Here is a 27769-nt window from a genome sequence, read left to right on the forward strand (position 1 = left end):
CCCAATCCAATTCCAATCTATTAATTAGGAATCAGTCAATCAATTATAATTCTCAGCTTAAATTCTATTTCTCATTAACAATTAATCAAGATGAAATTTATAAATTAAAAAGAAAGAATTTTTTAAACAATTTCCAAATCAATCATATTAATAAATATACAATTTTTAATCAATTGATTCATACATCGCATATATATACTACAAGTAAACTATCAAATTAATTCAGCTGATTCCGGCAAAAAAAAAAAGGTTAGCTGAAGCTGAAAATGAAATGTAGGAAATGGCAGTTAAGTTTAGGGGTGTTATTTTATTTTATTTTATTTTATTTCCTTTTTTTAAATGTTGAGATATTTTATATGACTATTTTTCTTGATATATTTTGCGTGGTAATCAATCAACCTCATCGTCATGACTGAGAGTCCTAAAAATTCAACCTTAGTTTTATTCAAAATTTTAATTTAATTATACTTTTTGTAATAAATAAGAGAAAATAGGGACAAATCAATTGAGAAATTAATTGGTATCTCTAAATATTTTGTGTAACTTAAATTTTGTGTGTGTGTGAAACCATATTTTGTTGTACAATATCTTTCTTTTGTGCATTTAAATATTTTTTTATGCAATTTATTTTTCCTATATGCAATTTAGTTTCTAACATTCAGATAATGTCGTACAAACTATTTTTTATTGTGCAATTTATTTTTTTGCATATAACTTATTTTTTTAATGTAATCCATATTTTAGAGATCTTTGCTGATTAATTTTTGAACGAGAAATTTATTCCAATTTTTCTTAATAAATAAAGCTCATGTTTTTAATCTCCCTTGATGATTAAGATTTTTGGTGCGAGGCCACACCTAACACGGTGTTGGGCTGGCTGAGCCCCCAACCAGGCTGGGGGTCTAACCTATATCTAACATGTCAGTCTCTAGGGATTCAAAAACCTAACGCATTTGTATAAAAAAAAAAAAAAACCTCACGCATTTCGTTGAATCCTTGTCAGCGTCGCTGTCCTGTGCTCTCCAGACTCCAGCTCATCATTTTGATTGCCACGTTCACCTTAAGGTCGCTCAATCCCTCAGGACAACTCCCAATCACGCCCTTAAATTCGCTTCTCCCCATTATTACCCTTTTCTCACGTCCCCATAGTACCCCTCAAGCATTCTCTTAATTCTCACTTCCCTCTTCACTCTCAAGTCACGTTATAAAAGCCCAAGGCCGCTACCCGCACTGAGATTCCGCCAGTGTGTCAATGTTCGGCGTAATTTGCCGAAAGTTCCCCCAAGTGACTCATTGAAGCGCCTTCACAAAGAGCCTTTTGCGTATTTCGAAACACTTTTTGATTATTACGAGTATTATTTTTTCGTTAAATTCCATTTCTCTTCTTCTACCACCTCCTCTTCCTTCCATTCTTTGACAGAGAGCTCATGTCCTGTAGCTCTCGTAATTGCCATCTTCAATGTCGAATCTCTCTCTCTCTCTCTGAGTGACTGAGTCAAATCCATTACTGAGGGGAGTGAAGTCTGTCGGCGGTCCACAATGTTGGACGGATTACTTGGGCGCGGATTCGCCGCTAAATGGTTGTCTATACGATCTTTTCTCTTTTCTCTTAATTTATGTTCCTTTGTTGTTATAGTTCTTGTTGAGTTCAGTTTCTGATGAAGTTGGCGCGAAGGATTTCGAGAATGTGGTTATGATATGAATTTTGAGTTTTTGTTTTTCCGTTTTTTTTTTCTGGCAGCAAATCGTTGATCAAATTGATCAAGAGTCGGATCGATGTGATAAGAAGGAAGCGGAAGGCGACGGAGAAGTTTTTTAAGAAAGACGTCGCTGATCTGCTGGCGACTGGTCTCGATGTTAATGCCTACGAAAGGGTATGTACATTTCGTATATAAGCAAGCGCGCGTATTTTCCTTGTTAGTGTTGTTTCTCGATTCCATGTGTTGTTCGATTTGATTCTTCAGTGGACGCGATCTTGGGATGAATGCTCTTGGTTTGGATCTTCCATATGTTTTAATTTGTGTTGTTTTACTGTGGAGGAGCTTTCATCTTCGGTCCCGCTGGACTAGCGGCAATTAAAGGCGTAGAATGGTCTCTGATAATCGTCGTATGTGGTTGTTAACTTGTTATACATTCTTGGCTTATATGAAAATTGAAACTAATGAGGAGGAAATTTACGAAGGAACTTGAGTAGGGAGTTCAACTATTTGCGTTTCGATTTATGTGGATAAGCTGATAAAGTACGAAAAATCGATTTATTTTGTTCCGTTATGAAAGGCTCCTTGTTATAGAGCTGATGAAGCTTTATCCTTCTTGCGAGGCGGTGAAACAGGCTGATAGACTTATGGTTGAGCGGACGGTTTCGTCTTGTTATGATTTCATCGAGCAATCTTGTGACTTTGTAATGAAGCACCTTCCGGCGATGCAGAAACTGAGGTATAGATGTTTGCTCTTATTAGTTTTCCTTTTCCCTGTCGATTTTTTTTCCTTTATTAAATTTTAATCGTGGCTGATCCAGTGAATTTGCCGGACTTATTTATCTAGTATTATTGTTCATACTGCGTCGTAATTGCATAACCTGTGCAGAAATTTATTTACCTGAACCGTTGGCAGGACTGAAGAATAAGCAAAAATGAACTCCACGCCTACATAGGCACAAATACACAAAAGAATATTGTTTTGCATTCAATAACCGGGCCCAGCCATCTGTTTTTGGTCTGATATTCTGAAACAAACAAACTTTCAAGTGTCAATGCTATTAATTGTTCATCCTGCTTCCGTTCTCTTCTACTCTTGTAATGTGTTCCTTACCAAATTTTCAGAGTACAACGTATGACACTTTGTCATGTTAAACCAAACTACTTAACGGTCCCCAGTACTGCGCCATAAATTAATACACGAGTGCATGGTCGGATTTTATAAGTTTCTGGCTGAACATTGGTGTGAAGGTGCAGTCCTTTTTTTTTTTTTTTGGGAAATGAACGTGTAGTCTTTCTATGCTAGGTGGCTTCATATTCTTTAGTTAAAATGATCATGCAATGTGATGTTTTTATGATAATTTTGGTATTGAAACACTGATCAGATTCAGGTGGCACAAGTTTTCATGTCATAAGTAGGCCTCTTAGTGATAAGTTATTTGAATTGGAATCTCAACGCTCAAATTTACTTGACTGAACTGATATCTCGAGTGTCTAGATTAATGCTTGATGATGTGCATATAAGAATGGGAAAGGTAAAAGCGCGACCAATGAATGCTTTCATTTCATTTACAGTGGATGCCCTGAGGAATGCAGAGAGGCTGTATCATCTCTAATGCTTGCTGCTGCAAGATTTTCTGATCTTCCAGAGCTACGTGAGCTTAGACAAATATTTCAGGAGAGATATGGGAATTCCCTTTATTGCTATGTCAACCAAGAGGTCATTTTTCATGTTTTCATATCTATTCGAATTCTACATATTCGACTTCTTCCTGGACCTGAACTGATGACTAATTATTGCTTTTCACCAGTTTGCTGCAAACTTGAATGTGAGGCCTTCTACGCTGGAGAAGAAGGTTAGCTTGATGCAGGAGATTGCATCAGAGTTTTCAATACAGTGGGACTCGAAGGCTTTTGAGGAGAGGATGTCCAAACCCTCTGCATTTGCACAGGTGTGATGCCCCCCCCAATTGCCAACTTCAAAAGGCCCCCCCCCCCCCCCAAAATTTTTTTTTTAATACTTCTGCGCATTGTTTCTTGGTTCCCAAAAGGCAAATTCTGTTTGAAAATGTTGCTAAAATTTTAACCACTTCTTATTTACGACCTATGCAGGACCACAAAATTTACAAAACTAACCATTTGACCCATGATAATAAATCAGCACATGGCAATGACGGTGCCCTGAAAGGAGACAAGTATTATGATTTGTTGGAGCAAAGTCCAGCCCATCCTAGCAATGATGCTATTGTCTCAAAAAGAGACGATGATGATCTTCAATCTAGATCCAGGCCTCCTAAATATCGATTAAAGCAGCAAAAGGGTCGCGATGTAGACATTCTAAAACGTGATAGCCATGACCATGAAAAAAGAGAGCTTACTGTTAAGAAGGACAGGCGACACCAGTATGAGGATAGTATGGTAAAGCCTATTGTAAAAGGGGGTTTGCCCCAGGATAAAAGGATGGAACAATTTGAAGATGGGTCAAAGTGGGGAAGCAGAACTCCTCATAGGGATGAAACCCCGATGGTTAGCTCCCATCACAATAATCACATGCCACCTCCTTATGTTAAATCCAGTTCTAAACAGAAGAACCGTAAAATTGGACCCAATGTCGACTTACCACAAGAGGACCAAGGCAACATCTCTGCATGCCCTTCACCACATGGGAAGCCTGCTGTGGCTACTGCATCAGAGAGGACGCAGTTAGGTTCAGAAAAGGAATTGGCTACTGAAATCCCTGTGTCTAAATCGAAATCTTCAAGGCGTAAGCACTCAAAGTCACGTTCTAGTCACCATGATGCCAATTCTACTCAGTATGATGCCAGCGCCGAATATACTGGAGTTGTGACAAGAAAATTGAGGAGCAGGAGACGAGATGACCCAAGACGTGGCCTGCAACTCTTATTTGACGACGACCGCTATCGAAGTCACGAAGAGGAAAGGATGATGGATAAATTACTGCTCCATTATAGTAAAAAACCATCCATCTTGCCTGAAAAATGGAGGAGAAAGAGTAGAAGTCGTCATGCACACCAAAGGGATAACTCAGCACGAGAATCTTCAAGGAATGGTGAATCACCAGCGTTAAATGCTGTTCCACCGCGATCGGTTTCTCTTCCCCGTGAGGAAACGGAAGCAGCAAAAGAAGACAAAGAATTCGCTCGAGCTGCTTCATTTCAGCCGGATAGACCAAGTGCTGCTCGGCATGTGCATCCCAAGTTACCTGACTATGATGATTTGGCTGCTAGGTTTGCGGCCTTGAGAGGAAGGTGAAAGAAAGAACAATGGAAAAAAGGGTGGTTGGAAGAGCTTCTTTGCCTGTATAGATAAGGCGTTTTGATTTTTCAACCTTTATCTCATTCTGGTGTGTCGTTGAAGAAAAGATTGCATGGCATGGCGGTGCTTCAATTTCAATAGCAAACTGTTGACTACTCTGTGGGCTTAGATCTATGTAGTTGCTCGGTTCTGATGCAACTTCAAGTTATATGCCATCTCAGTTCAATTTGCCCCCCTTTTTCTTTAATGTTTGTACAAGTGTTTGTAACCAAAACTGGCGTGCCCATGTTCACAACTTGACGGTAAAAGAAGTTGAGAGTAATATAATTAATTGATTAATTACTGTCATTGGTTCTTACCATGCTGCGTTGAAATTTTGTTTCACAGTTTCCTGTGGCGTATTTTGTTGTTGCAACCTTGCAGGGGGGTTAAACTTAAAGGCAAGTGTTTTTGTTTACAAGATGATTATGATAAGCTAATAACTTTTAAGAGAGATGACAGGTCTGACCTTGAAGGATTGACTCCGCCTAGCTCGTTCAGAAATCATAACAAAAGCCTTTGCATTCCCAAGGACAGTAGGACCATTACCCTTTTCAAGATTCGCAACTCGGTCTCTCTATCCTCTCTCTGTCTTAAGCTAAATGGCTGTTTTCCCGCCAAAAAGGGCTTCTCGTTCTCCCCGATGTTACTTAAGCCTTTTACTTCGTGTAGACTTTTACCGCCATAAATTTCTTCCCTTCGCTGCAGAAGAACGAGACAGACGGAGACATAGATGAAGGGCACGTCCAAAGTGATAATGGGTGCCACTTTGATCATGGTGGTGACCCTTGCGGTTGTTCTTGGCCTCATCCTTGTTCTACTGACTGAGCTCTACTGCTCTCTCTTGCTCCGCCGCCGCCGCCTTCTCAGAGCCTCCGCCTCCGCTGCCGCCGCAAGCAGAACCAATGCTTCACCTTCTTCACCCTCCTCATATCCCCAGCAACATTCTCTTCCTCCTCCTCCTCCTCCTCCCTCCTTCACTAGCATTTATGCTCAAGGAGTCCTCCAAGCTCCAAGAAACCTCCTTTTCCCTCTACTTTCTTCCAAAGAGGAGCTAACTGAAGCAAAGAAACAGCTTGTTGAGCTTCATCATCAGGCTATTCAAATCCAGTCCCGAGATTTCATAACAAGCCCTCGTCACCTTGGACTTGTCTCTGCTTCTTCTCCACCACAGTCAATTCAAGAAGCGCGTGACTCAGTTCAAAGCAGTGATGATCCCAGCAGGGGGACTATTTGTGGGGAACATGTTGTGTACATTTCGAATCCCATTTATGAAAACGACGAGGAAGGCAAGGGAAGTAGTCGATCAGATACTCCATTCCAAACACCACACACTTCACCTTCTCGCCTGGAAACAGTTGGTTCTTCTGATGAAGATGAGGCAACTCAGGCTTCACCTTCATATACGCCTCTTTCTCCCATGAAGAAGCTCCCTCCAGAGGCTTCCTCTGTTTCTCTCAAAGATGCAACGTCATTGGGTCATTCAGGTAGTGATTCTCACAGTAACAATGGTCTCTCATCTACATCATCTGCCACCCCCTGCACTTCTCCTTCATGGTGATTCAATTCAATGGTTAAGCTAGACCATAAATGGCCTTTTCTTCTTGGTTTTCCCCCTTGTTATATGTGCATACTTTTGTGAAGGCCAAGGCTGTGTCACAACTCTTTTCCCTCCAAAACACTCATCACCTCTGTTTACTCTGTTTTTGGTTTTTTTTTTTCTTTTGGGTTGTATGCTGAGAAATGAGAAAGTTGCAGCGCAAATTGAAGGCAGAGATGTTGTAAGATTTGTGGGGGCAACATCACACATAGTATGTGGGAAGAACAAAAGTGGCAGTGGAGCAGCCTGACACTGAAGAAAGATGACAATCGCTTTGTCTTTTGCAGGCATGGCTTTGGCTCGGCCACCCATGTTCTTACCTTACCGTTCTTTCTTTTCTGGTCCAAAAAGAAAAGAATGGAAAGAAAGGTAGAAAAATAAAAAAAAATAAAAAACCTTGATTCTCACCCCTTACTCATTCCACATTTTGAACATAGAAATGCATATTGGATGTTGCATTCTTGTTTTCTTCCTGGTTGTGGATAGCAAGCTCTGTTCCCCCCACCCCACCCCCACCACCAAAAAGAGTAAAAAAAAAAAAAGTTTCTGTCGTTGGGATTGTGAGAGTGCACGTGAATTTTGTAGTATGGGCTGGAAGAGAAATGATATACTTGTTAGATTATGTTTCTCGTGATCAAAATGAAATTGGTAATGATCTCTGTTTTAAAAAAACCTTGATTCTCACCACTTACTCATTCCACATTTTGAACATAGAAATGCATATTGATGTTGCATTCTTGTTTTCTTCCTGGTTGTGATAGCAAGCTCTGTTCCCCCCACCCCACCACCAAAAAGAGGAAAAAAAAAAAGTTTCTGTCGTTGGGATTGTGAGAGTGCACGTGAATTTTGTAGTATGGGCTGGAAGAGAAATGATGATACTTGTTAGATTATGTTTCTCGTGATCAAAATGAAATTGGTAATGATCTCTGTTTTTGAGGGACCTCGACGTCTGATTCCAATGCTCCGTATTAAAGAAAAACGAACAAAAACTGTGTATTCTGTTATTCGATGTGGACGATTCCAGCTGTCTGCTTCGACCCCATTAGGCAAGAAGCCTTATTTCTCGCATTAACTCTGCCTGTTATGTTCAGTCATTGTTATGTCCTGTACTGTTCTGTTCATGGCTAAAGAATCCTATTTTCATGAAATGTATTAAATGTACAAAAGAAAAGAAAAGAAAAGAAAAGCAGGGAACATATCAATGTTGTTTTAATAAAAAATTACAATCATACAATAAAATAAGCCAGCCTCTTATAAAGCCACACAAAATGGAATTAGTTTTGATATAAGAAGAGCAGAAATACTCTCCACAAACATTTTTCAGCTTGCACAATGATCTTTGTACACAAAACAAATGTTGGTGATGGTATTTGAGTCGGATGAGGAAGAGGGGCATATGTAATTTTGCTCCTGCGAGATGATGTGCAAGTGGTCCCCCAGTGAAGTAACATAAATTTTGAGGTTTTATTGTGGAGTGTAATAGACATATGATAACTGAGCAAATACTTGGAAAGGAGGAAAGAAAACCAGCAAAAGAAGATAAGAAGAGAAGTAATGATCAGGCACAACAAAAGAATCGTCTCCTATTTTCTTGTTGAGGTCTGCTATGCAGCTTGATCCCAGTTTGACGTGAAGGGTTAGCTTTTGCCAATCTCTTCGCTGCAAAAATGTCACACGCTCATCCATTTTACACTTCCAAATTTTCCAACTAATCTCTTGCTTATGTGCCAAATAGAAACAATGTACTCCTCTGGTTCTAATTATAAGACCCAATTGACTTATTTGAGGAGATTAAGGAAGTAAGTTAAGTTGGTTATTTATAATAAATAAGTGTTGTCATTCCTAAAATATCCTTGCTAATTAAGTATATTGGCTAAAACTATCATTATTAGAAAGATTATCTTGGAAAAAAAATACATAAATATAAGAGACAAAATGGATTGAGTCTTATAATTAGGACCAAATAAAAGTCAAATTGGGTCTTATAATAAGGACCGAAGGAGAGTAAAATTTATGAAAATCCACTATCTGTAAAGCAAGAGCATCATAGCTCATTCAAGGGGATAGGGGAAGACGCAGAGGATTCGAGAATTATAAGGATTTTTGCTGAATTTCATTGAAAATAATATATAAGTTAAAAAAATTAATATAAAATTTCAAACTTTGTTAAGGTGGTAGTGGTATTTTGGAGTAAAACAATGTAAAAGGGTGAGTAATGAGTTAGTTACCTATTTCATAAAAGAGCTCATTTACATTCTGAGCAGTTTTAGCTGAAGTTTCCATGAAAGTCATGCCGTTTTCTTTGGCATATTGCTCTCCATCCTGAAACCATACAGCCAAGGGCAATAAAACCTTCTTTCCCATTCCATAATCAAATTTGAATCTCAATTAGTCAATAGTGCTACATATTAGTAAATAATTTGTCACAAATGATAAAAGCAAAATCATATTTAGGAATACCTCGTTTAACACCTCTCTCTTGTCTTCCAAATCTGCCTTGTTAGCCACCAAAAATATTATCATACTTTGATTTCCTGAAATTTGATTTACCCGGCTCAGTAAACTGTCCCGTTAATATCATATTCTTATGCATGTTCCTTTATATATATATATATATATATATATATATATATATTTATATTTATATATTTGTGTGTGTGTATGGCTATCACCCAAGTTACCTTGTCGTTGCACTTCCTGAACCCACTTCTTGGCTCGTATGAATGAATCCTGACACACACATCAAAATTAATTAGGCGGCAACGCAACAAGTAATATACAAGCAAAAAGAGTTAATTCTAAAGAATTTATCCAAGAATGTGAGTTCAATTTTCATTAGCGGGTGATATATAATAAATATGGGTTATTTAGTCCTTCAAGTTTGTCCTCATTTTGCTTTTGATCCCTTAAATTTCAAATTATAGATTTTGGTCTTTCAAGAAAGAAAAATGATCCAGATTTTTATTGAATTATATGGATCAATGTTTTAAATGAAAAAAAACACTCGATAGATGAAAGGGGATAAAAATTGTATTAACCCTATAAATATTTTTAAGAGTGTTCTTTTAGTTGTAAAATCTGCTACCTCCGGCTGTGGAAGACACAGGAAGTAACTTTGAGTTTATTTCATCATATATATAAAATTTCAATCTATTTATCTTTAAATTTGTAATTTTTTTTCAAACTAATCATTGCCCATATATTGGGGGGTTTTGTATCAAAGAGTAATTCCAATGCAAACAATTAAAAAAAATATTTTAGGAAGACTAATACATATTTTAATAAATAACTAATTTAACTACTTTTATGGTAAGCCTTCAAGATGCAAGTCATTCTGGTTTTTTGTCTATTTAAAAATTTTCAACAAAACAAAACAAAAACTAGAGTTCCCTAAGTGCTGTAAAATATCTAACTCCATTGACCTTTGCGACCTAAAGGAGGATCCATGACCAAAACTTGAATATCAACTGTGGATCTACATCTTAAGTATCTAACCAAATCAATTTCACATTCTTTTGGTATCTCTCTACACAAAATCAAAATTCACATCCCAATCTCTTCCATGGCCCACAAATATCCAAATAAATAAAGCATTCTAAGATACTCAAGTGTGTTTATACTTTGTTCTAAGAACATCATAAAGTAGCTATTAAAACTAGCAACTATCATTCGTGGTGGAGCCACATGCAGATTAAGGCGACAAAAAATCTATATATATATATATATATATTTGAAGTTGGATATTATGTCTTCATATTTTTTAACTTTTGAACTTATTAGTGAACATGAATTGTGCCCACTAACTTTAAAGCTTCATTTGGCATGGAAAAGAAAATGAAACCCCTACATTGTGTTCTTTCAATTATTATTGGACAATTTTTATTTATTTCTATCTTTTTCTGGTGAGACACAAGACTTACTTTTTTTTTTTTAAAGAAAAATGTTGAAGTGATTTTTTCTCATTTTATTTTAATTGCTAAACAAATCTTGAAATGTTAACTCTGCCACTAACAATTATTAAAAGCTAACTAGATTTTGGTATTGCATTTGGACACAACTTGAGTGACTAATCCATTACCTATGAGAAGGAAAAATAAATTACTAAGCATCAAAGTAATGAAAGCAGAAAGAAAAAAGGGTATGATAATAATATAATTTTGGATCATATCTCAATTCGATTTTTCTAAATAATTTGGCTCAATTCTAAGCTCTAACGGTTGAATTAAAATAAAAGGAAATAAATATTTCGTCCCCATGATTTAAGCAGGTAAAAAAGAGAGAGTAATAATTCAAATCCATAGCCTAACCAAAATAGTGAAGAAGTAGATATTGCATACCAAGCTTGGAAGAAAGGAACAGACTAACAATTCAAATCAATCTAGTTAATGGCTAGAAATTATAATTGGGACAACCTGAGTGAATTGCACATAGCAGGCCATAGTTTCTCATAATTTTGATATTTAAATTTCTACAAAAACAACCATTAAATTTTGAATGCCTTAATGCTTAAAACTAACATGATGATGATGAAAGACCATTAAATGAGCAGATACATGAATAAACAAGATCCTATTCAATTGTTCAACCACAATTTTCAAAATTGAAGATAGATATAAATATGATCGTTGGTGCCAAACAATTGATGTTTATTCAAAGTGGACCCGAGCCCTCTTCAATGAAGGTCGAAATTTGAACATTATAAACAAGAAAAAAGTTCCGATTGAGAGTGTGTTCTTGATTAGATCAAACAATAGTCAAATATAACCCTATAATACGATCCTATCAAATATAAAATGAATGTACTACTAATTTAAAAGAAAGAAAGAAAAAGGAATGTACTAGTACTACCTTAGGTTTTGGATATATGAACTCATTTTACTTTTATTTCAGTCTTAAATATATAACCTCAATCTACTTTGTCTCTTATATTTATTTATTTTTTCCCCCTAAAGTATTCATTGTAATAATGGTAGTTCTAGCCAATACACTTGATAATAAGGATACTTTAAAGACAACTATTTATTACAAATAACTAATTTAACTAATTTTTTAATCTACTCAAATTAATCAGCTAGTTCTTATATTAAAGATTGAAGTAGTAGATAGATAGATACCATGCTGGTGATGTCATAAACAACAATAGCAGCAGCAGCACCACGATAATACATAGGAGCCAAACTGTGGTAACGTTCCTGGCCTGCTGTGTCCCATATATCAAACTTCACGGTGCTGTCACTTAATGACAACACTTGTGTGAAGAATGCTGCTCCTATTGTTGATTCCTGTTCCCCCAAAACAATTAACAATCTTATATATTCAAATCAAACCTCTTCAATCATATATATATATTTAACGTTAATCAACCTGGTACTCAGAAAATTGCCCCTTCACAAATCTCAGAACCAGGCTTGTCTTCCCTGTTCCCATGTGCCCAAGAAGTACCTGCACCCAAATTTTGCAGATTTAGTTTGTGGCAGACACAAATCAGATAAATTTGATCAGAAACATAATTGCCTATGTCTGTCCTGAATCATCAGGCTATGCTATAGAAATCTGACGGTTCTGTTTAGTTTCCTAGTATTGGTCATCATCAAAATATGATAGAAGGAGAAGCTGATTCCATGAATTAATGAAATCAACCCTTTACTATGAAATGAAGAAAGGGAAGACGTACCCACCAGTTTGGCCTGTAAACTCTTGTTTCTGCTTCTCACCATTGCTAATGACGAGTGTTGAATCTCCCAGAGAAAGTTATGAGTACGAAAGAGAGAAGAAATTGAGGACACAGCAGAGAAAGGGATTAATGATCGAAGTGGTGATGAAGAAGGAAATGGCAGCGACGACGCGAAGGACTATTTCCGGGGAGCCACACAGTGAGATGTGAATGGGATTGACGAGTTTGTAAGATTGAAATTGGAAGAGATGATAATTTAAGAAGGGGGAGAAGACTGGTAGTTTTGGGAGTTGGACTGGTAAGTATGCTATTTTCAACTCATTTTAGCTGTACTCTTGTGTGATGTGTCTTATTCTTTCTCCCACTTTCACACGAAATTAAGGCAATCCTATATTTATATATATATGACACCCCCCCCCCCCAAAAAAAAACTTGAAACTTCAATTATGGCCTAGATTGTCCTAACATTGCTATTTATTTATTTATTTTTAAAAAAGTGAATAACATTGTGTCCCTGGCCACAGTTATGAGAATAATTTTGTTAGTATTTTTATTTTATTTCTAAAATAAAATTAATATCTTGTAATAACAATTACACCATGCAAAGCATTCAATTTGAAATACTGGGAAAATACCGTTTCAATTTTTTCAATTTATTTTTGTGATTTCCTCTTCTTTTTGTTTTCTCTGTCTAAAACTTTAGTTCCTTCATTTTGAGAAATACACCAAAAGAACTATGAGTTGCCCAGGTAGTGTTAATTCTGTTGATATGGACTTAAACACTATTAAACCCATAAGATCACTCAAAAAATATAAAATTATCCTATTAAAACAAAAAAAGGAGGAATTTAACTTCCTCAAAATGAAAATGTGCGACCATAGTCTGATTATTGACCTTCAAACCACATCTTTGTTCGATTCAATTACCGGACTCATTTTTAAAACCTTAATAAAAATTACAAGAGATAGAAAACGAATAATTTTGAAATTTTGATTTGTAATTTTTTTATTATGGAAAAAACCGATTTTGTAATTTGAAACACACATTTTGTATTATTAACAAAAAAATGAGGAATGATTATCATAAAATAATATAAAGAATAACACTTTTTCAATTTTTTATTTTTTTATAACAGAAAGTTTAGATAAGCTGAGTCCCGAAAGCTTTACAAAGGTACTTATAGATCACCAATCAACAAGATTCTTACATCAGTAGTGGGATTTGAGCTCACGATTTTATGGATTATAAGCTAATTCTTTATTAATTGGATCAACTCTTCTTAGTATTTTTTTAAAAAATAAAATAGACAAAAAAGTGCCAAGCTGCAAATGCAAAAGGGAGAATAGTAAGTGGATTAATGGGCCCAATGGCCCACTCTGTGCTGGATCAGATTTCTAATAAGCAGGCAGGCATCCTCACCATAAAGCTGAAGGATTTATCAGTAGGCGATCAGCACACTTAAAATTTACTTTTATTAATTAAAGTCCGCCCCTTCATTTATGGCCATTAGTTAATTAAGAACCCTCCACACCGCTTCTTATCCATTGGCACTAAACACGACAAAATTAGTTGCATTAGTGTGAAAGGCAATTTACCTAATTCACCTCACTTCCTTGTTCTTAACGAAGCATAATGTTTGATTGCTCCATTAAGTATTACTTAAGACTTCAGATTACCCAACTAAGTTTACTTAGTTGCCTCAGATTCAACCAATTCATGTTAACACACAAAATGATTGTTATCTTTTAGCTTTTCTGAACTTTTTAAAATATTTTTTTATTGTCAAACTTTAATGAAATATTTTTGTCCTTTTTATTCATTTTTATATTTTTATCGGTGAATATAATTAGGTACGGCACAAAAATAATTTAATATGACATTATTTTATTCAAATATTGCTGGATTCTATTAGAGTCTATATCATTTAACAATATTTTTAATCTGTGTAAACCAATATTCAAATTTTCATTATAAGATGTGCCTGTATATTTAATGCTTAACAGTGTCTTAAACATGATTACTTATCTGTGCATAACAAAATTCACCACCTAGGTTAAAATATTTATATTTAATTTTTTAACTTTATGTAAGGTTTCATTTTGGTCTCTTAACTTTAAAAAGTATATTTTTATTCTTTTAACCCAAAATTGTTAGTCTTAAATGAAATTTTTTTGTAACAATCATGATTGTTTTGAATATTAAACTTAATATGTTAGTATTTAGTAATATTTTATCATTATTCAAGAGTTCAATATCATCATTTTTTGTTAACATTTTAGGGTTAGAAGACTAAAAATTTATTTTTTAAAGTTAAAAGACCAAAATAAAATCTTGTGTGAAGTTAAAGGAGTAAAAGTGTATTTTAACCTAATTTTTATTATCAAACAGTATGCTCAAAAATTCACATGTATCAGTTGCTCCATTTCACTTTCACACGTTACCACCAAGGATTTATATACGGCGTCGTGCCGTGTAATTACCAAACACAGTTATGATTGATGAGCGGGGTCAACATAAAATGTTCCCGAATCAAGTTAATTTAAAATAAAAAAATGACTTTGTTGGGTAATTGAATATGGAATAACTGGCCACGTGAACAATCTATCAAATGGAAATCACATGCTTCCCACGTGCCCATCCTCATCTTTTCATGTGCCTCATGTTCTCTTGATTTGATTCTCTCCTTTCCCCCCAAAACCATTATCATCTTTATCCTCACAGATTAGATCCCTTCTTATCTTAACTTCTAGACGATAATCAAATTATTTATATTATTTTTAAAATATTTTTTTACCAAAACAATCGATTGAATTGCCAAAATAGATGGACTTTAGCTTGACATAATCTGATTTAGTTCAATGCAGGTTTTAGAAACTTTGGCATTGTGAAAAAGTAATTTACACACCATTCTTTATAAACTATGATATGCATGATTTTTTTTAAATGAGTTTCATTTAATAAAAATTAAACACCTTTCATGTTTTAATTTTAAAAAATTATTAATAAAAAAGGATTTTAGAGTGATTTCATTAACATTAGGGGGAATAAACAACGCAACATAAAAAATTTAGAATCTCTCTCTAGTTTGGCCTAATATTCTAGGAAGGATTTGTTTCTTATAATTTCTCTATTCACTATTTTTGTCCTAACCATTTCCTCACACACACTATTGGACTTGTGACTTGTGAGTTTGTTTATTTTAATTTATTGTTTTTGTTAACTTTGCAAGACAATGAAAAACTATAAATGTATAAATTCATGGAAAAATTGGTAGAAAATTACTGTTTGAAAATTTAATTGGCTAAAATGATCTGAATTTGAACGAGTGCAACTATAACCTGTGAGTGCAATATATCTTCTATTATATACAATATATCATTAATAATATGTAACAATCATTAATACGGAAGTCATTTGTTTATAGTGGAAGATATGTTGTACTCATGTATTCTAGTTGCACTTGCTCAAATTCAGATCATTTTAGCCAATTAAATTTTTAAACAGTAATTTTTTACCAATTTTTTCTAAGTTCATTTAGTTTACAAGTGTTACTTGAATATTATAATTTATATGAATGGCAAAATTTATTATAAATTTTGCTATTTTTCTAAATAAGAATAATAAAATAATAAAAATTCAAAACAAATTTGGCCTCCCACATATGAATGTGATAAAAAGCCATTTGATAAAAAATCTCATATGGATTAGGGATGAGATGGAATATCATTAGACTTTGAAATCTTTGGAATAATAAAAAAATTACAAAAAGTTTTATTATTTATAACTAATGAGATTCATTTTTCAAAGTTGGTATAATATAAAAGATGGCTTTAAGTTCCCTCCAGTTAGACCTAAACTTTAAGTGAAAAGAGAAAGAGAGGGAAGTTCAGTCTCATCACTGTTTCCCTCCATCTTACAATATTTATGTTGGATATCACATGCAACCTGCTTATAGTTTTAAGTTTAATTTAATAGATTAGGATTGTTTGGCTCAACTGATACTGTTTAAAAAATTTTACTTCATGTTTCTAAGACATGATTAATGCAAATCTACACTCAATGAGCACTAGGAAAGGGGGAAAAAAAGGAAAGAAATATGTGTGTGTGTGCAGTGCATGTTTTAAAATTATAAATAAATAAAAAAGTACATATGCTTTGTATGAGATCATGAGGATTGGTGAATTTTTTTTCACTATATATATTAATTTTTTTGAATTTAAATATACATTTTTATTATGAAAAATAATTATTTTATTTTAAACATATTAATTTATTTATGACTAATTAAACCACATTTATATTAATTCTAACCATTGTTCAAGCAAATCTTGTTATCATTGGAATTTAAATGATGTGCTTTATCTTTTGTTATCTTTAATGGCATTTTGATCTTTTAATTGAAAAAATGATGTTCTTTATTTTTAAAATTTAAGTTGAACTGATTTGAATATGAGATCCAAAATGTTCCCTCCGTTTTGCTTTATAGAACATTTTTTGGAATAATTTCACAGGTTACAGTATAACATAGACGGAAAAGTGATTTGCTAAGGATAGTTTTCCAAAATATTGGTGCTAAATGAATATGAATAGTATTTTTAATATTTTATTTTATTTATTAAACACAAGTGTATTTTTATCAAGAGTTTGCACCATATACTGCTAGATACTAGTCCTTCGATTTTTAATATAAGACCTGTTTAACTAATTTGATTATATGAAGAAAGTTAAGTAAATTAGTTAATTATAAGAAATATGACATGTTTTTTCTGAAACACCATAATCATGTTCCTTAATATCTTCTATCTCTCTTCTACTTGATTATGATTGAGAAAGTATCCATTAGAGTAATTTAGAAAAAATTGATAAATATAAAAAATAAATCTTATATTTAAGATTAAAATTAACTCAATAATTATGTTTTATATTAAGAATAGGAGAAGTGCTAAATATGAGCATTTTTTTGAAGAATTAATAACATCTTTTGCTTTGAGGACATCTGATGTAATTTCTAATTTGTAGTACAATGCGTCATAAACAGGTAAACTATATTTTATATTTAAAATAATTTTTTTTATATTTTCTCAAGTTTATCCAAAATCCTGAAAGAGGATGAGATATCACAAAACATAGAAAAACAAGTGCATTAATGAGGGCGCACCACCTGGTAGATTTTTTTGGGTCCTTTTGGTGGTGGGACCCACGCACCAGCCTCTGCTATATAAATAAATGTTGGGTTCGGTCCTATGATTCCTTATCATGTGAGACTGTAACTGCTTGCTTGCTCCCTCCTCCTGTCCTGGATTTGGCTCTCTGCGACATCTCCTTCGTCACTTCATCCTCCATGGCTTCTCACTCTCAGGCCTCCGATGGCAAGCTGGTGGTTTCAACCTCCCCGACGAGCGACAACGGCGCCGGAAAAGGCCACTGCTTGTGTTCTCCCACCACCCACGAAGGCTCCTTCCGATGTCGTCTTCATCGCTCATCCTCTTCTTCCTCCTCCTCATCAAACCCTTGGATCAAACGCTCTAATTCCATGCCTGGTCACAACAAGCATTCCCTTTCTGTTTCTCCTCCATCTTCTGCTACTTAAATAATCTTCTTCTTCTTCTTCTTGTGCTCTTTTGATTCTTCACGATGCTTCTGTTATTATTATTGTGGTAGAAAGCTCTGGGATTATTCTCGCCTTGTGATCTCTTCACTAAGAACTTCTGTATCCGTCTGTTATGTAAATCTGTGTTCTGTGTTCTGATCGAGTTCTCTCATGAATGATCTACGTACCTACCTGGTTTTGTTCTTACCATAACTTGTTTCTTTAATTTCTTTTTTGTTTCTGTGATGATGCTGATAGATCTGGCTCACGCGTCCACATGATTTTGATTCTTGATCGGAATAGATCTTTGTTAATTAGTGGAATTGCGTAGAATAATGAAAATGGATTGGGGAATTTCTATTATTTTAGCCAAAATCTCATCCACAGTGCAAGAAAATGACAACAACAGAGGGTGGCCGACCTTGAGAATGACATGGCAATTCCATAATTATTGTATCCTTATCTTTTACACACTCATATATATAAATATATGTATATGTCGCTGTCTTCTTCCTGTTTCAATTATGTTCTTCCTTTTCAAAGAGTAAAGAAACAAGATAATTTCCAAAGGGATAATCATGGATGAGAAATGGGTCTTATCCCACCTGCCCTATTGAAAAGATGGAATATGTTGATCACTATCATTTCATATTTAATTATATATATATATATATATATATATATATATGCTTGCAATGAAATGAACCATACGAGGATGCACCTTATCTGTACTCAATACTATATTGCTAGTTGTTCCTACTGTTGAATCATCAGTTATGTTCACCCAACGTTTTTTTTTAATTATTGTTAGTTTAAACAGTAATAATACTTCTTCTATTCTTAAATATAATAATTAGATAATTAATTTATAAAGACTTAAAAAATAAGTTAAGTTAAATATTTATAAAGGCATGTGTTGGTTTTCTAAAATACTCCTTTATTTACGTTAACACTAGCTATTCTCAATTTCTCATCAATAAAGATGTTTAATACTCAATTTATATGTAATTAATTAGAGTAGTTTAGGAAGAAAATATAAATTTAAGAAATAGAGTTTGTTTTCCCCCGATATACCATTATTCGAAACCAGAAGGATGCTATTTATTAACCTCTCTTGATATAATCACTTTGAACATTTCAATTTTTTCAACGTAGACTTTCGCCTTCTCATTGAAAAGGACAGCTGGTTGCAATTTGTTGAATTAATTGAGATCGTAACATGATAAGCCCAAAACAAATAACAAGCTGAAGCGGAGAAAATACTTCAATTTCAATCTTGACTTTTGAATTTTTAATCATATGGAAGATTTCTTTTCTTTTTTTTTTTAATGTTTTAGGCGTAGGCCATTAAGGTAAAAGCTCAAGTCCCAAAAACATAACTTTTATGTTCCTTTTAATTAAAATTTAATTTTAGAGATATATAAGATTATGCATTTTGTTAAAAGAACTTAGAATAAATATTTGTATACACATTATCCTGTCAATCTACTCGTTTTTTTATTCAATCGAAAGTTGACTTCAAGCGTTTTTAGAATGTGAGAACTTTCCTGGTCAACAAAAAAGAAGAAGAAAGAATGTGAGAACTTTTGATAATAATAATTTACAGAAAATTTAAAAATATGTGGGAAAATATGTTATCATCATAAAAAAATTTTAAAATTCTAATGAACATACTTATATTGATTGTTTTGATTTATTTTTAAAATTAAAGGTGTTGACAAAAGTGTGAAAAAAATATTAATACTCCTACAAAACTGTGTGATTATATCAAAATATTATATACTTTTCTAAAACAATGGTGGCTATATACAAAAAGACATAATTACCTTCACAGAAAAATAATACATAATTACTATCACAAAAATAGAAGACTGTTCAAATGCACGAAAATAGAAGCTCAACCAATGCAAGATTCTGACGCCACAAACTCCGCCAAATGCGCTGTGTCAAAAATTTGTTCCGGCGGAATGTCTTCCGCAAAATATTTATTACTCTTCTAATTCTAAATATAAAATCTATTTAACTAATTTAATTACATTAAAAAATTAAATAAATTATTTAATTATAAAAAAATATTACATATTTTTTTAAAAACATTATAATTATCTTTTCTAATATTTTTTCTTTCTCTTTTATTTGATTATGATTTAAGAAGTATTAATATGATTAATTTGAAAAAAATTAACAAATATAAAAAATAAATCTTATATTTAAGGCTAAGATCAAATCAAAACTTAAATCCTATACTAAATATAAAAGTTAGATAATCAACTTATAAATATTTAAAAAAATAGTTAAATTAATTATTTACAGTAAATGTATATATATTTTCTCTATGATACCCTTTTTTATCATTACTCCATAAATAAGAACTCCTTTTTACATATACAATCAATAAAAATAATTTTTAAAAAAATTATAAATTTGAGAGGCAAATTGAATGAAGCTTTTATACTTAAATCAAAATAAACATTCAAACTAGTTTTTATATTTAAAACCAAAGTAAGTAGTAAATTTCATTCAAAATTGACAGTTTTCAGTTTTAGCACTACATACTGAGAAGCCGAGTTAAACTCCTTCAACATCACAAAACTTTGAACTAAATTCCATCAAACTTGTGTTCTTCACTATTAGAGAACTCTGCGTTTTAAAAGTAGACGACGAAAGCATCATAAAAGAATTCAACAGATTCTCATGGCCATGGGAACAAGTACATCCAACTAATTCATGCTGTTGAAAAATTATAACGCACAGCATGATAACTTCCTTCAATTCATCCTGGATCCTGCATACAGAAAGTAGACCTTATGGATAAAGAAAACAATAATAGATATAATTGTGGGGGAAAAAGTCTCAGATGAAATGTCAACTCCGTATTTTTGTTTTCCATCCCCACTACAGCACAAGCCTAAACAAAGAAGCCGCCTGAGATTTGATTTTATCATTAACCATACATTTTCATGTAACATCTGGTGCTACAGCATAATTAGGGAGGTCTCCAATTCCATGTCTTTCAAAGAAAGAAACATAAGGTTACAAATATTTCTAAATTGTTATTTCCCCCATCTTTGTCAGCTCCAATGACCAGTTAGCACAGATACGTTCGAAAGTCCCTCGGAGGACACATACAATCCAACCATACAAAACTTGAAACCACTTTTGAGCACAACTAATGCAAGGCATGAAAGAAGGAGACGTTAAAACAGAAACAATCTTCTGAGACATACATTCAAATTTTGGAATCTGAGGGGAAAATAGAAGTCCGATATAATAGTGAAAACGTCATTACCTCAGATAATTGCAAAAAGAAAAAGCTCTTGTAGAAATTTCAGATTCAGACAGTTGATGAAACAATTAGTGTTTACCTCCAATTTAGTTTTAGCTTCTTCATTAAATGTTTTGCAAAGAATTTCGTAACTACTCTCCTTCCCTATCTGCACAAGGTACACATGCTGCAACTCATTAGAGTAGAAAATAGGGGATATCACTAGCATTATGCAATGAAAACAGCAATATACCATTGGGTTAACCTTTGATGGAGACATAGTTGATATGTTATATCTGCAGTGTATAGATGACAATTTGATCAATTAAACAAAAGACAAATGTAACATAGAGAAGAACTGGGAATTATAGACGAAAAATATAGTTAGAAAAAGTTAGGATTCACCTAGGTATTCTAACAGCAAATTCCAGCTAAAAATGATATGGACTAGCATAGTTTCATGGATGGGATCGTTCTAAATGATATCATTAAAAGTAGACGTCACCTAACACAAAAAAATCAAGCACAACAAAGAAAGGCTCGTGATAATCATATTGTGGATAAGATCCCCGCATATAGCTATCAGGTCTACATAGAACACAGTTATTTCTGAACCTGTGATTTGAATATGTCAGCTACAATCTTTGAATACATATCAATCTTTCAGGTTATCACCAATTTTTCCCCTTAAAACTAGTCCATACATTATTTGTCAATGCTTTTCATCAAGATTCAAACGTTTAATTTATCCTAAGAATGGCACACCGCCATGAAATTAAGCAATAAACCGATATGCCCAACTCAATACTTTGGCCAAAAAAAAAAAGAGCAACCAGTATGACAAACTATTTTAAATGGAATGTCTTCCTCTTGAAATATACATGTAGCGAACAAGAACAACTGGTGGCATGCAAAAAGAATCCTTCTTTTCCTTCCATCCTTTTCAAATTTGCTAAGCAAGGATTTCAGAAAGGAATATAATTTGGCCGCATACATAAGTTGTACCTCATCTTATTTATATAGAAATTCATAGCAAACAAGTTCTTTTTCTGAACGGTTAGCATGACAGCACCCATGCAGTTCTGCAATAAATGAAGAGAGCAGATCAGGGATTGCAGTTCTGATATAACCTTGATCATCAAAATCTCATAAGACCAGGAAAATGCCTGCATATTGATGTGGAGCCGTAAAATCCCAAGATATAAATGCAAGCATTGAATATATAAGATCCAAATCCCACCATTAAGATATGCGTAACATATTCTTTGATTTTTGCATCAATATTGAATTTTGAACATTTACTTTTAATCCAATGCTTATTAGTTCCTCCTCTAATCTTTCACCAAAGAAAACTCCTCTGACTCTGTGCATGTGTGTCCATAGAGAGAGAGAGAGAGAGAGAGAGAGAGAGCTCACTTATAATATTTTGAAATTTAACAGCCCATCACTTCCATGCTTACTAGTTTTGTCCTTAGCAGCACAGAAAAACTTCAAGGTTTTAATCAAAATCAGTTAAGCGTGAAAAAAGAATCAGCACCTTGTGGGCTATAAGCTCGATTACTTGCATTAAAAACTTTCCCAGTCCTTTCCCCTGGATGCGAGGCTCAAGCTGCAGTTCATACACATAGAGCACTGGTATGTCTTCTTCCACAATAAATCTGTATTGTACAAATCCAACGAGGGGGCCACTATTTTCTAAGCTAGTTGAAGTTTTTTCCCCAATTAACATCGCTGTCTTCTCATTAAAATTTGTGTTGGTAACCTCATGCACAAATATGTAACGTGCTTCCGGAGCAACCGTTTCTCTGCGCTTCACCTTTTCTTCCACTAGCCACTCAGAGCCATAATGTCCTTCCATGTTTTGCTGTAGTCAAGGGAAAGACAAATCAGGTGCATTTTCCATTTATAATGAAGAAGCTAAGTGCAACATTGGAGTAGACACTAAAACGAAAACAGAGACAGTGCTATGAACAGGAGAAAAATGACATGTTTCCAAAATTATTGTAGAAGTTTCAACAAATTGGAAAACAGCGAGGGGATTATAGACAACTACTTCTACCTTGAGAAGATTTTGAATGTAGTTCTTAACAGTAATGGACAATTTATCGCCACGCCCAGATTCCAAATACACGGAGAGACCTAAAAGTAATATTTGATGTGGAGGGCGCCAAGAAGCACAAAAATGATCAATCAAAATGTGAAACTTGCCAGGAGATGAGGAAGTGAAAATGTGATAGAATCCACAAGCATTTCATGGAAATTTTAGCACAGAAAAATAGACAGCAATGGAAAAATCACAATAATTTATAATTCACAAAGAACCACAAATTAACTCCGAAACAGAAAAATAAAACAAAGAAACATAGACAACAGCTGCACAGAACGAGAGACAAAAACAGATACAACAGATCCCAGACTAGCATTTGAGAGGTTGGCACTCTCCCCAGACCTCTTTTTGTAATTTTTCCATACTTCCTCCAGTTACTTTGACAAAAATTGTAAACACTGGGGAGATTTTATACTAGAAAAGGAATGCGTCCCAGAGGATGGCACAATGGGGCCTCACATATGCTGAAGAAAGATGAAGCAGGCCTGAAGAGGAAAAGAGGGTGAGCGGGCAGAAACATGTAACTCGCTTTTGCAGTTGCGTGCACGAGAGAGAGGGCGCACTAAGAGGGGGTATGGAGTTTCTAGTTTCAGATGAGAGTATCCTAGTCTCTCAAATGCCAAGAGGATGGAATGCTATGCATCCGTTTTGATTCTTCTATTCTGCTTTCTATTTCTAGTACTAGATGCTTAGATAGAGGGTACTCTCAGATCAACGAAACAGTGGTCCATCACATGGGCCAAGGTCTGGAATTGCCACATAAATAATAGTAAAATTCAAGTTCCATCACACTTGCTCTTTTTCTATACCCTCTAACTGCCATTTCTCCTGTAACTTCCAGTTTACCCCCCTAAACCAATCCCACTTTAAAAAGTGATTATTCTGAATTTCACTTTCTTCTCACTTCATCTAAATTCCATCGACTCCAAATTCTTATATCAAACAAAATGCAGTGTCATGTGTAGCAGAAATTTACTTAACAAACATTTTTACTAGCCAAAAACTTATTTAAGAAACATTGAAACCACCTGGCTACAAAAGAACTTTGACCATATATAATTTCCCTTGCAAATTTACAGTCCAAAGGAGTGGCCTTATAATTTAGGAATGAACAGTAAACCAAATACAGAATGAGTAGTACTTCTGAAATTCGAGCAATAGTTTTGTTCCGTAGTTGGAAGTTTTATTGAACCAGAATTTCATATGTTATAGTTGTCCCTTTTTATATAATGACCGATCTACTTTGATATAAATAAGTTTCACCATAGATTAATATGAAGAAAAATATCCATCTAATCACACCACCAAATTGTAGGCTTATTGATATTACTACCATGAAGAATCACTATTTTACGATATGGGCAGTAAATTATATTCTGATATTCTCACCGTTTTTGTCATAATGGCAGAATGAGGGGAAAAAAGCAATATGGTCTTTCACAAAATATGCTGCTTTTATTAGTTCTTGAATGGCTTTCTTCTTGGCAAGAATCTACAAAATGAACCGTAACATTTCAGAAACCTCACATATATGAAATGGATTAAAAATGAATGATGGGTTTACCTCTCTGCGACTAACCATCTTTAACTGGCTGACACTGTTGTTGCTGGTGTTCCTAGAACAACTTCCATGGAATCTCTCTGACTCCATACTGGCTTAGCACTGAATGGCCAAATCTTACTTAATCAACACCCATCTGCTCGTTCCTTCTGATTAGGACCAACAACCACTAGATTGAATTCACATGGACGTAACCTAAAGGAACTGACAAAAAGAAGCATTGTTGCCAAAGAAGATACTTTTCATTATGATTATACTGTACACATTTACAGAGGAATAACAACTAGTCTGAAGTCTCAATTAACTAACATTACTAGCTAAAAAACTGTAGCATATACATACATCAATTAGCTGAGAAGAGGACCAAATAGGTAAGAGATGAATGGCTTTAGCTTGCAGCTTTTCGTAAACCATGTAACAGTCAATCTCAATTTGTTTTGTCATCTCAATAGTACCATCAGCTTTATACTCAATTTTATCAACCCATTTGCAGCCAATGGGTTGCTTACAAGGCAGAAGAGACATAAGACCAGATTTAATTCAGCTCAAGTGCTTTAATTTGAGCAACCATAGCATTTATCCATTCGTCATGCTTGACTGCTTAATTATAGGTTTCAGGTTCCTGGGGAGTCAAAATGGATAAGGTGAAGTCTTTGTAAGAAGAGGAAAAATTAGTGCAAGAAAAACAGACAAAATAGGATAGAGATGACCTCTTCCAGTGGAAAATGGTCCTGCTACGGCCTGAAGTGAGTAATGATAGTTCTGCGGATACAATGATGTGCTGTGTGTGTCTGTGTGGATTTTTGGATTGGAGGTGGTGAAACATAAACAATAGGAGATTCGGGCTGAGGTTCTGTTATCGCAGGAGAAATGAGGGGGGGGGGGAGAGGATCAGGAAAGTCCAAAAAGTTTTAGCTCTGCGGTAGAGGAGTTGTAGAATGCCCATAAGAAAAGGGTATCAAAAGGAAAATTATGTTCATAGAATATGATATGTCTGGAAATGAATGATTTTGTTAAGAATATCAAGAAATGTGGAACCTTTTTGGCGAGTTGTAGGACCCAAACAGAAACACTTTCAAGCCTGAGAACCATACTTGGATCGATTTTCAGATGAAGCAGAAGCAATACACGCAAAACCAAAGACTTTAAGATGGTCTAATGTCAATGATTTCTGATCCAATAGCTCAAAAGGGGCAGAATTTTGTACTAGTGTAGAGGGCAATCAGTTGATAAGGTAGACTACATGAGAAATAGAATAGCACCAATATGGTTTTAGGGAGTGAGATTAAAAGCAACGCTCGAGAAACATTTAATATCTGTTGACGTTCTCGTTCCCCAATGCCATTTTGTAGGGGAGTTTCAATGCAAGAAGTTTAGTGTAAAGTATCTCCAGATTCATAAAAGAACATGATGAGTAATTTAGGGCCATTATCCAAATGAATAACTTGTGTTTTCGTGCTGTATTGAGTTTCACAAAGAGATAAAAGACTGCAACTGATGTCTGGTTTCTTATTCATTTTTCATGAGATCCACCCATGAATACCTAGGGAAGTCATCGACAATGGTAAGAAAATAAAGCTGTGAACAGCAGGAATAGCAAGTGGTCCTCATATAACAACATAAATAAGGCAAAAAATTATTTCTTCGAGTGTGCTAACAAGGAAAAGTCAATTTCCTCGTAGCAAAGATGCCAGAACAAGGATGTTAACGAAGTAACTATATAATCTCGTTGCTTACCGACATTAAGCCGAGATCGACGAGAGGATCGACTGCTTCTCGAACCCCTTGCGATTCACTCTCAGACTACTCTCCCTTTCGCGACGAAGACTCCAGCTCCGGCTAATGAGCTCAACCACAGGATTGCTCCTGCCCCTACTAATTTTCAGACAGCAGAAAGTAATTTTGAAGATACGGACCAAAAAAAAATTAAAAGGCACCCGCGCACACACTTCTTTCAACTACCGGTGGCTGATCCCACCCGGAGTGTTGCTTTTTCCCGATGAAATATTTTCACGGTGAAAGTATTGTCCTCATGTAAACTGAATGTAAAATATTAGGACAAATTTTGTTATGTGGCTTTTTTTTAAAAAAAAAAGATGCTCTTCTGGTACATATAGAATTTAATTCAGAAGTTGACATTGATTTTATATATATAATTTATTTTATTTGTTTGTTAATTTTTTCTTAAATTTATCCTGTTAATTTTTTTACAAGATACTCCTTTGGTTATTAATTAAGAGTGTTTTAGAAAAAAAAATCACATTAACTAATTTAACTAACATCTTTAATATATTCATGTTAAGTACCAAAGGAATATATTTTAGTTTTGTGTAAACATTTAATGAGTTTTTTTTAATATTTCTTGATACATTTTTTTCTTTTTAATTCATTTATTGTATTTTTACTTATTTTCTTCATTAATACAAATATATTAGGAAAAAATACAAAAAATACATGTCTTATATTTTTATTATTTTAAACTGATTTGTTGATAAACATAAATCGATTAAATTTATCTTATATTTTAAATTAGAGAGAGTACTTGTTACTTAATATAAAATATAGTTAATTAATTTAGTTATATTAAAAATTTTAAATAAATTATTGACAAAAAATTAACTAAATTAGTTTAAAATTTAGAAAAAATGATAAAAAAAAGCCGAAATAGAAAAATTATAAATAAAAACTCATGATATTATTAGTATGGGTTCTGATAACAATAGTATGTGTTTTGACAATAATTTTTGTAAACCAATCTCTATCTGCAATTTTGTTATTTCAGTGATGTTTTTTTTGCCACTTTTCCTAAAATTTATTATCCCGCTCATGCATATTAAAATTAAAATGAAAAAAACTTGTTTGTAAGTACTTTTTAGCCATTTTTCTTACTTTATTCCCTTTTTAAAAAAAGAAATATGAACACTGCATCATTTGTTTATCAGATATACTGAACAAGACC

General features: G+C 33.9%; 4 protein-coding genes across 5 annotated transcripts; 2 read left to right on the forward strand and 2 right to left on the reverse strand.

Moving 5' to 3' along the window:
• The first annotated feature begins 1237 nt into the window (after positions 1 to 1237).
• Positions 1238 to 5321, forward strand: LOC114731100 (uncharacterized). The gene is made up of 6 exons (XM_028918225.1): positions 1238 to 1580; positions 1742 to 1874; positions 2333 to 2436; positions 3273 to 3417; positions 3509 to 3649; positions 3810 to 5321. The coding sequence occupies exons 1-6, from the start codon at positions 1540 to 1542 to the stop codon at positions 4968 to 4970; spliced, it is 1725 nt and encodes a 574-aa protein (XP_028774058.1). The 5' UTR covers positions 1238 to 1539; the 3' UTR covers positions 4971 to 5321.
• A 448-nt stretch (positions 5322 to 5769) lies between these two features.
• Positions 5770 to 6573, forward strand: LOC114731097 (uncharacterized). The gene has a single exon (XM_028918222.1). The coding sequence runs from the start codon at positions 5770 to 5772 to the stop codon at positions 6571 to 6573; it is 804 nt and encodes a 267-aa protein (XP_028774055.1).
• A 1231-nt stretch (positions 6574 to 7804) lies between these two features.
• Positions 7805 to 12508, reverse strand: LOC114731093 (ras-related protein Rab5-like). Of its 2 annotated transcripts, none has more exons than XM_028918218.1 (7): positions 12291 to 12508; positions 11977 to 12054; positions 11727 to 11894; positions 9294 to 9342; positions 9073 to 9146; positions 8841 to 8934; positions 7805 to 8271 (listed from the first exon to the last, which is right to left on the reverse strand). In XM_028918218.1, the coding sequence occupies exons 1-7, from the start codon at positions 12327 to 12329 to the stop codon at positions 8171 to 8173; spliced, it is 603 nt and encodes a 200-aa protein (XP_028774051.1). In that variant the 5' UTR covers positions 12330 to 12508; the 3' UTR covers positions 7805 to 8170. The 2 variants fall into 2 exon arrangements, with proteins under 2 accessions (XP_028774051.1, XP_028774052.1); XM_028918219.1 differs by having other exon boundaries at positions 12287 to 12508.
• Positions 12509 to 20391: 7883 nt separating this feature from the next.
• LOC114731101 (N-alpha-acetyltransferase 40-like) lies at positions 20392 to 26730 on the reverse strand. The gene is made up of 9 exons (XM_028918226.1): positions 26548 to 26730; positions 24814 to 25014; positions 24639 to 24741; positions 23202 to 23281; positions 22680 to 23006; positions 22148 to 22224; positions 21396 to 21438; positions 21243 to 21311; positions 20392 to 20662 (listed from the first exon to the last, which is right to left on the reverse strand). The coding sequence occupies exons 2-9, from the start codon at positions 24898 to 24900 to the stop codon at positions 20651 to 20653; spliced, it is 798 nt and encodes a 265-aa protein (XP_028774059.1). The 5' UTR covers positions 24901 to 25014; positions 26548 to 26730; the 3' UTR covers positions 20392 to 20650.
• Between the last annotated feature and the right edge of the window lie 1039 nt (positions 26731 to 27769).

Source organism: Neltuma alba, unplaced genomic scaffold (assembly GCF_004799145.2).
Source record: "Neltuma alba isolate B1F8T4 unplaced genomic scaffold, ASM479914v2 tig00012803_pilon, whole genome shotgun sequence".
Taxonomy (NCBI): domain Eukaryota; kingdom Viridiplantae; phylum Streptophyta; class Magnoliopsida; order Fabales; family Fabaceae; genus Neltuma; species Neltuma alba.

Excerpts from the sequence above, each read along its gene's own strand:
- LOC114731093 (XM_028918218.1), bottom strand. The coding sequence starts at position 12,329 with ATGGTGAGAAGCAGAAACAAGAGTTTACAGGCCAAACTG. Across the intron at positions 11,895-11,976 it reads GGCAATTTTCTGAGTACCAG|GAATCAACAATAGGAGCAGC; the intron begins GTTGATTAACGT and ends TTGGGGGAACAG. Across the intron at positions 8,272-8,840 it reads TGAGCTCTTTTATGAAATAG|CGAAGAGATTGGCAAAAGCT; the intron begins GTAACTAACTCA and ends ACATTTTTGCAG.
- LOC114731101 (XM_028918226.1), bottom strand. The coding sequence starts at position 24,900 with ATGGAGTCAGAGAGATTCCATGGAAGTTGTTCTAGGAACACCAGCAAC. Across the intron at positions 22,225-22,679 it reads TCGAGCTTATAGCCCACAAG|AACTGCATGGGTGCTGTCAT; the intron begins GTGCTGATTCTT and ends CATTTATTGCAG. Across the intron at positions 21,439-22,147 it reads TTCTATATAAATAAGATGAG|ATATAACATATCAACTATGT; the intron begins GTACAACTTATG and ends TATACACTGCAG.
- LOC114731100 (XM_028918225.1), top strand. The coding sequence starts at position 1,540 with ATGTTGGACGGATTACTTGGGCGCGGATTCGCCGCTAAATG. Across the intron at positions 1,581-1,741 it reads CGCGGATTCGCCGCTAAATG|CAAATCGTTGATCAAATTGA; the intron begins GTTGTCTATACG and ends TTTTTCTGGCAG. Across the intron at positions 3,650-3,809 it reads AACCCTCTGCATTTGCACAG|GACCACAAAATTTACAAAAC; the intron begins GTGTGATGCCCC and ends CGACCTATGCAG.
- LOC114731097 (XM_028918222.1), top strand. The coding sequence starts at position 5,770 with ATGGGTGCCACTTTGATCATGGTGGTGACCCTTGCGGTTGTTCTTGGC.